The sequence below is a fragment of the Heterodontus francisci genome, chromosome 36 (genome assembly GCF_036365525.1).
Source record: "Heterodontus francisci isolate sHetFra1 chromosome 36, sHetFra1.hap1, whole genome shotgun sequence".
Taxonomy (NCBI): Eukaryota; Metazoa; Chordata; class Chondrichthyes; order Heterodontiformes; family Heterodontidae; genus Heterodontus; species Heterodontus francisci.
The window spans coordinates 1,776,747-1,785,108 of NC_090406.1; the positions used below are offsets into that span (position 1 = coordinate 1,776,747).

Here is an 8,362-nt window from a genome sequence, read left to right on the forward strand (position 1 = left end):
CCCAGTGTGTGTGACCCAGTGTACTCCTATTGTATCCCAGTGTGTGTGTCCCAGCGTGTGGGTCCCAGTGTGTGTGTCCCAGTGTGTGTGTCACCCAGTGCACTCCTAGTGTGTCCCAGTGTGTGTGACCTAGTGCACTCCTAATGTGTCCCAGCGTGTGTGTCCCAGCGTGTGTGACCCAGTGCACTCCTAGTGTGTCCCAGTGTGTGTCCCAGTGTACTCTCAGGTTCTCCTGACCCCACTGGCCAGTGGTTTGTGAAAATACTGACTAGTTCTTCCCAACCCTTTGATCAGTTTCTCTCAGCTCCTCTAAGCAGCTCCCTCTGACTTTAGATGCTCTCTGACACGTTGATCATTGCTGATATTCCTGATCACCACTGGGCGGAATTTCCTGTGGCCCCACAGCTTCCCTTCTATCCCATGGCGTCAAATTTCAGACACAAAAACAGACGAGGAACTAGCGAATTGGCCCAGTATTCATTTTCTAATCACAATTTCACACACTCATTCTGTTGCTAAATTCACAGCAGGGAACAAATTCTCTTGACGAAATAGCAAAACATGCAACCATCTGGATTTGAGATCATCCTGGCAAATTCCTGATATTGTGCTCATCGAGTTCCTGGTGTCCTGATGGATTCTAGGGTTCAGCTCAGATTCCTGATAGGGTTATCCATGTCATTTGTCCTGATTCTAAGGGGTTAAAGATTTTCATGCTCAGTGTTAAAAGGAAATGGAATAAAGCTCTGAACCTGACTGGATATTTTACCCGTCATGGCATTTTATCTACTTGTCAGGTACGATATAGACATCATCCTCCGAGTGAGTGACAGACTCTGTGTAGTTACAATATATGGGCTGCTCGTTTATGTAAATGTCACAAGCTGCATCACTTTCCAGATAGTGGGGATCAGAGATCTGCGGATTCCTGGAAGAAAAGGAAACAGCAAAAATACCATTAAAAAGAGAACAAGTCATTCAGCAAAATCTGTGTCTTCTGGTTTATTCTGCTTGTCCCGCAGCGGTTCTCCCCAGTGGAAGAGACAATGATATCTGCTGATTTCTCAGAGCTTCCTCTTTGACTATCCATCTGAACTGCTTAGAACTTGATTGTTCTTCCTGGATGGGCTGGGGGAGGGGCAAATCTGCTCTGGCCTCTCTCTCTCTGGGAGTTGGTTTCAAAGATCCAAACACATGACACGAACAATCTGCATCACCTCAGTACAATGAAGCCAAACCTCAAAGGTAAAGAGTCAGCATTTAATCCGTGCAAATACCCAGTTCCACCACTTCTGCAAATTCACCTGGAACTCAGAGCACGAGACCACACCCTCTGCAATCAGATGGTCCAACATTTATCACCACTAGGGATGTAATGTGGCACCATTGGCACAATCAGTGTTACCATGAGTTGGCAAGTGATTGATCTGTGTTTGCAGTGCAATTAAACCAAATGCTCTCTTGCATTAGTTGGCACTTAAGACCCAATTATAGCACTTGAGTCCATAAACTAGGCTGGCACTCCAGTAGAATACTCCATGTCCTGTCAGATACAAACTCCTTTATCCGATCTACTTTAGCCTTTGGTCTAGCATTATTGTACATGGGTTTCATTAAGTTTGGCAAAACTGTTATGGAGGATGTTAATAAAAAAGCTGGAAGTCGGAAATTAAAACAAAATGCTGGAAATATTCAGCAGGTCTGGCAGCATCTGTGGAGAAAGAAACAGAGTTAATGGCCAGGATTTTACCAGCCCATTGGAGAGAAGCTAAATGTGTTTATGCCATAAAGGAATATTTTCTGCAACTCAGCAGCCCAGCAACTGGAGGTGGTCAGCCAACTAACCCAATTAATTGGCCTAATGATGGTCATTTTACCAGGCCACTGGCATTGTGCCAGCGTCAGAATGGCCCCCGCCACCTAAGGAGTCCACCAACTGCATTCAGCTGCTTCCTGAAGATAGGTTGAGGGGTCTTCTTTCCCAAGGAGGGGACCTGGAAGCAATGGCTGGCCCTGCAATTCCCATGCTGCAGCAAGTCAGTTCACCTCTCCAATTGCTGGGACCTGCCTGCCTGACCCCAACACATCAATAAGTCTCCTACCAGCCCTTTGAAGAAGCCTCAAGATGGAGGTGTCTGCTCCTGCGCCTTGCAGCCTCTCTCTGTGACGCTGCCAAGGCTGCAGAGCTGCTGGCCTCTAATTGGCCCAGCAGTGTGGAGAGACAGCACTAGCCTCGATTGGCCACTGCCAGTAAAGGTCCTGCCATCTGCCCGCACGGGTTCAGAAACTGCATTTGGTCCCGATGTCAGGACCCATCCAGTGCCGGTAAGATCCCAGCTGACTTTTCAGGCCTGTGACCTTTCATCAGAACCCCTAAGGGGAGAAGTGGAGAGAGGGTAGACTCAATGTGAAGAGCTGATTTCCGTTATTCATCTCCTATTTAGTAATAATTCATTCACAGTCCATTTAATTTAATGAGTCACAGTTTAAGCAATTTATTCGGTGGCTAGCACCCCCAAAACCAAATCAAGCTTCCGGTTGCTGGCCATTTTAATTCCCCCGCCCCCCCCCCCCACACCCTGCTCTCATACTCACATCTCTGTCCTGGGATTGCTGCAGTGTTCCAGTGAACATCAATACAAGCTCAAGGAACAGCACATCATTTACCGATTAGGCACACTACAGCCTGTCGGACTGAACATTGAGTTCAGTCATTTCAGAGCATGATAGCCTTTTATTTTATTCTATTTCATTTTATTTTATTTTTTAACCATGTGCCTGTTTTTCAGGTTCTTGCTTTTGGACGGGGTTGTTCATTATTCTGCCACTGGCTCCAGACTGCCCTTTACCCTATCACACACCTTCCCTTTTGTTCTTCTCCCCCCTCCCCCACCTCTTTTCACATGCTCAATATCTTTTACATTTCTGACTTTGTCAGTTCTGATGAAGGGTCACTGACCTGAAACGTTAACTCTGTTTCTATCTCCACAGATACTGCCAGACCTGCTGAGTATTTCCAGCACTCCCTGTTTTTATTAACTCTGTTTCTCTCTCCACAGATACTGTCAGACCTGTTGAGTATTTCCAGCACTCCCTGTTTTTATTAACTCTGTTTCTATCTCCACAGATACTGCCTGACCTGTTGAGTATTTCCAGTACTCTCTGTTTTTATTAACTCTGTTCCTCTCTCCACAGATGCTGCCTGACCTGCTGAGTATTTCCATCACTCTCTGTTTTTATTAAGTCTGTTTCTCTCTGTACAGATACTGCCTGACCTGCTGAGTATTTCCAGCACTCTCTGTTTTTATTAACTCTGTTTCTATCTCCACAGATGCTGCCTGACCTGCTGAGTATTTCCATCACTCTCTGTTTTTATTAACTCTGTTTCTCTCTGTACAGATACTGCCTGACCTGCTGAGTATTTCCAGCACTCTCTGTTTTTATTAACTCTGTTTCTATCTCCACAGACACTGCCTGACCTGCTGAGTATTTCCAGCACTCTCTGTTTTTATTAACTCTGTTTCTATCTCCACAGACACTGCCTGACCTGCTGAGTATTTCCAGCACTCTCTGTTTTTATTAACTCTGTTTCTCTCTCCACAGATACTGCCAGACCTGCTGAGTATTTCCAGCACTCTCTGTTTTTATTAACTCTGTTTCTCTCTCCACAGATACTGCCAGACCTGCTGAGTATTTCCAGCACTCTCTGTTTTTATTAACTCTGTTTCTCTCTCCACAGATACTGTCAGACCTGTTGAGTATTTCCAGCACTCCCTGTTTTTATTAACTCTGTTTCTATCTCTGTACAGATACTGCCGGACCTGCTGAGTATTTCCAGCACTCTCTGTTTTTATTAACTCTGTTTCTCTCTCTGTACAGATACTGCCAGACCTGCTGAGTATTTCCAGCACTCTCTGTTTTTATTAATTCTGTTTCTCTCTCCACAGATACTGCCTGACCTGCTGAGTATTTCCAGCACTATCTGTTTTTATTAACTCTGTTTCTCTCTCCACAGATACTGCCTGACCTGCTCAGTATTTCCAGCACTCTCTGTTTTTATTAACTCTATTTCTCTCTCCACAGATACTGCCTGACCTGCTGAGTATTTCCAGTACTCTCTGTTTTTATTAACTCTATTTCTCTCTCCACAGATACTGCCTGACCTGCTGAGTATTTCCAGCACTATCTGTTTTTATTAACTCTGCTTCTATCTCCACAGATACTGTCAGACCTGTTGAGTATTTCCAGCACTCTCTGTTTTTATTAACTCTGTTTCTCTCTCCACAGATACTGCCAGACCTGCTGAGTATTTCCAGTACTCTCTGTTTTTATTAACTCTATTTCTCTCTCCACAGATACTGCCTGACCTGCTGAGTATTTCCAGCACTATCTGTTTTTATTAACTCTGTTTCTATCTCCACAGATACTGTCAGACCTGTTGAGTATTTCCAGCACTCTCTGTTTTTATTAACTCTGTTTCTTTCTCCACAGATACTGCCTGACCTGCTGAGTATTTCCAGCACTCTCTGTTTTTATTAACTCTGTTTCTCTCTCCACAGATACTGCCAGACCTGCTGAGTATTTCCAGTACTCTCTGTTTTTATTAACTCTATTTCTCTCTCCACAGATACTGCCTGACCTGCTGAGTATTTCCAGCACTCTCTGTTTTTATTAACTCTGTTTCTCTCTCCACAGATGCTGCCTGACCTGCTGAGTATTTCCAGCACTATCTGTTTTTATTAACTCTGTTTCTCTCTCCACAGATACTGCCTGACCTGCTGAGTATTTCCAGCACTCCCTGTTTTGATTAACTCTGTTTCTCTCTCCACAGATACTGCCTGACCTGCTGAGTATTTCCAGCACTCCCTGTTTTTATTAACTCTGTTTCTATCTCCACAGATACTGCCAGACCTGCTGAGTATTTCCAGCACTCTCTGTTTTTATTAACTCTATTTCTCTCTCCACAGATACTGCCTGACCTGCTGAGTATTTCCAGCACTCCCTGTTTTTATTAACTCTGTTTCTCTCTCCACAGATACTGCCTGACCTGCTGAGTATTTCCAGCACTCTCTGTTTTTATTAACTCTATTTCTCTCTCCACAGATACTGCCTGACCTGCTGAGTATTTCCAGCACTCCCTGTTTTTATTAACTCTATTTCTCTCTCCACAGATACTGCCTGACCTGCTGAGTATTTCCAGCACTCCCTGTTTTTATTAACTCTGTTTCTATCGCCACAGATACTGCCAGACCTGCTGAGTATTTCCAGCAGTATCTGTTTTTATTAACTCTGTTTCTATCTCCACAGATACTGCCAGACCTGCTGAGTATTTCCAGCACTCTCTGTTTGTCTTCCCAATTGCATTCATTCAGTTCCATTTATTTCTTTCCCAGTCACTGTGTTTGGCTCCATTTAATTTGCAAATACCAACTCATTGGATTTTGAAAAACTTGATGTTCTAAAACTCCATTGGTCCAGACGTTCTACTTCAAAAGGCCAATTTAATTAATTAATTCAGATGTAAATTCAAAGTAAAATTCATTCTTCAAATATTTTAAAACTTTTGAATTTTTTCAAACATCTGCAGGTTCAGTGACCTCACCATTCCATTGAGATGCTGTGCATGTGCTTAGATAATAATGATGTATTTACACACTCGCAGCTACTTCTTTTCTTTTGGGCCTCCTTATCTCGAGAGACAATGGGTAAGCGCCTGGAGGTGGTCAGTGGTGTGTGGAGCAGCGCCTGGAGTGACTATAAAGGCCAATTCTAGAGTGACAGGCTCTACCACAGGTGTTGCAGAGAAATTTGTTTGTCGGGGCTGTTACACAGTTGGCTCTCCCCTTTCGCCTCTGTCTTTTTTCCTGCCAACTGCTAAGTCTCTTCGACTCACCACACTTTAGCCCTGTCTTTATGGCTGCCCGCCAGCTCTGGCGATCGCTGGCAACTGACTCCCACGACTTGTGGTCAATGTCACAGGATTTCATGTTGCGTTTGCAGATGTCTTTAAAGTGGAGACATGGACGGCCGGTGGGTCTGATACCAGTGACGAGCTCGCTGTACAATGTGTCTTTGGGGATCCTGCCATCTTCCACGCGGCTCACATGGCCAAGCCACTGCTGGGAATTTATACACACTGATATTGGTGTGCTAATGTATTTACACACTCACAGTTACTAGTGTGAAGATGTGTTCACACTCACATGTGTGTATATTTGCACAATTACATGTGTGTTTATACAATTACAGTTCCGATAATATATCTGCATTGACATACACAGTTACTCTTGTGCAAATAGATATGCACACGTACAGTTTATTGGTGTGTCGGTGCATTTACACACAATTACTGGTGCATATTTGAGTTCACCTTACCTGTCACTTTTTCCCAGTGCCCCAGATGATTCACCCATGAGCATATTTTCATAATCCTTGTGAACTCGCTGCTGCTGGCACACTTCTCTCGAACATTCTGCGTTGGCTGAACTTGCTGCAGTATCTTTCCAGTTTGTTGCGCTCACATATCTTTGCTGCCCGGGATCCGATGAAGAAACTGAATGGCGTTTGTTTGGGGAAAGGGAATTGCTGTCGCGGAGTTTGCAGCAGTATTTTATCAGGACAAAAACAGAAATTCCAATGATGAGCAGAATGAACAAAGGTAGAAGTACATAGAGAGCAATGAGGCTCAACCCTTCACACTCAGCTCCATAGAAACTGTTCACATTCAGCACATTCCCAGCATTTGCTACGGTGCAATTTCGATTCTTCAGCAAACTCTGTGTGCAATTGACTGTCTCTCTGCAACTGTGCATCACATTTCTCCAAACATCACAGGAACAATCAAAGGAAACGTCTATTGCCACAATGATACTGAGAGGAATCGCTTTTAACGGGTTTCCATTGACATACAATGTGTTTAATCTTGTGAAATGGTGCAGCAGATCCTGTGGAAGCTGCCGGAGTTCGTTATTCACGAAATTCAGTTGCTCCAGATGCGAATTGTGTGAAATGTTGACAATGCGGGATATTGTGCAGTTTTCCAGGGACAACTGCCTGATACCCTCAATCATTAATTTATCCCAATCCAGGCACCGGAGGGAGCAATTCTCCGCAAATCCTCTGTCTCCGCGTTTAACTATTGATGTATCTTCACACTGTGAACACACACTGCTGTCAATGTGCAGCAACATTAGCATCACTGCCAGCATCTTCATCACTGTCAGCATCTTCATCACTGTCAGCATCTTCATCCTGTGGCAATAAAAAAAGCTTTCTCTTAGAAATCTCCAGTTGGCACCAAATGTTCTCTCACCTGGAAGTGGGCCTCACTTCACCTCACCTAAAATCAGAATATCTTCTTAAATGTTCTATATTTTGTGAAATAATTGCATGACTTGTGGCTGTAACAGTAAAACCCCTTGTGTGCACTGGATACTGTAATATCACACAGGCCCCACCTCCACTCCATCTTCACTCAGTGGAATGAAAAAAACATGTATTTATATATCGCCTTTAACAAAATAAAAAAAGAGCAGACACGTCCTTAGTTTAACATTGCATCTGAAATGAGTTTCAACAGTGCGGCGCTCCCTCAGTACTGACCCTCCGACAGTGCAGCACTCCCTCAGTACTGACCCTCCGACAGTGCAGCACTCCCTCAGTACTGACCCTCCGACAGTGCGGCACTCCCTCAGTACTGACCCTCCGACAGTGCAGCACTCCCTCAGTACTGACCCTCCGACAGTGCGGCACTCCCTCAGTACTGACCCTCCGACAGTGCAGCACTCCCTCAGTACTGACCCTCCGACAGTGCAGCACTCCCTCAGTACTGACCCTCCGACAGTGCAGCACTCTCTCAGTACTGACCCTCCGACAGTGCGGCACTCTCTCAGTACTGACCCTCCGACAGTGCGGCGTTCCCTCAGTACTGACCCTCCGAAAGTGCAGCACTCCCTCAGTACTGACCCTCCGACAGTGCAGCACTCCCTCAGTACTGACCCTCCGACAGTGCAGCACTCTCTCAGTACTGACCCTCCGACAGTGCGGCGCTCCCTCAGTACTGACCCTCCGACAGTGCAGCACTCTCTCAGTACTGACCCTCCGACAGTGCAGCACTCCCTCAGTACTGACCCTCCGACAGTGCGGCACTCCCTCAGTACTGACCCTCCGACAGTGCGGCACTCCCTCAGTACTGACCCTCCGACAGTGCAGCACTCCCTCAGTACTGACCCTCCGACAGTGCAGCACTCCCTCAGTACTGACCCTCCGACAGTGCAGCACTCTCTCAGTACTGACCCTCCAACAGTGCAGCACTCCCTCAGTACTGACCCTCCGACAGTGCAGCACTCCCTCAGTACTGACC

The 8,362-nt window shown here is 45.5% G+C and overlaps 1 protein-coding gene across 1 annotated transcript; it reads right to left on the reverse strand.

The window, feature by feature from the left end:
- Positions 1-462: 462 nt before the first annotated feature.
- On the reverse strand, positions 463-8,064 carry LOC137351497 (leucine-rich repeat-containing protein 25-like). The gene is made up of 3 exons (XM_068015948.1): positions 8,032-8,064; positions 6,376-7,251; positions 463-928 (listed from the first exon to the last, which is right to left on the reverse strand). Exons 2-3 carry the CDS (start codon positions 7,248-7,250, stop codon positions 787-789), a joined length of 1,017 nt encoding a protein of 338 aa, XP_067872049.1. The 5' UTR covers position 7,251; positions 8,032-8,064; the 3' UTR covers positions 463-786.
- Between the last annotated feature and the right edge of the window lie 298 nt (positions 8,065-8,362).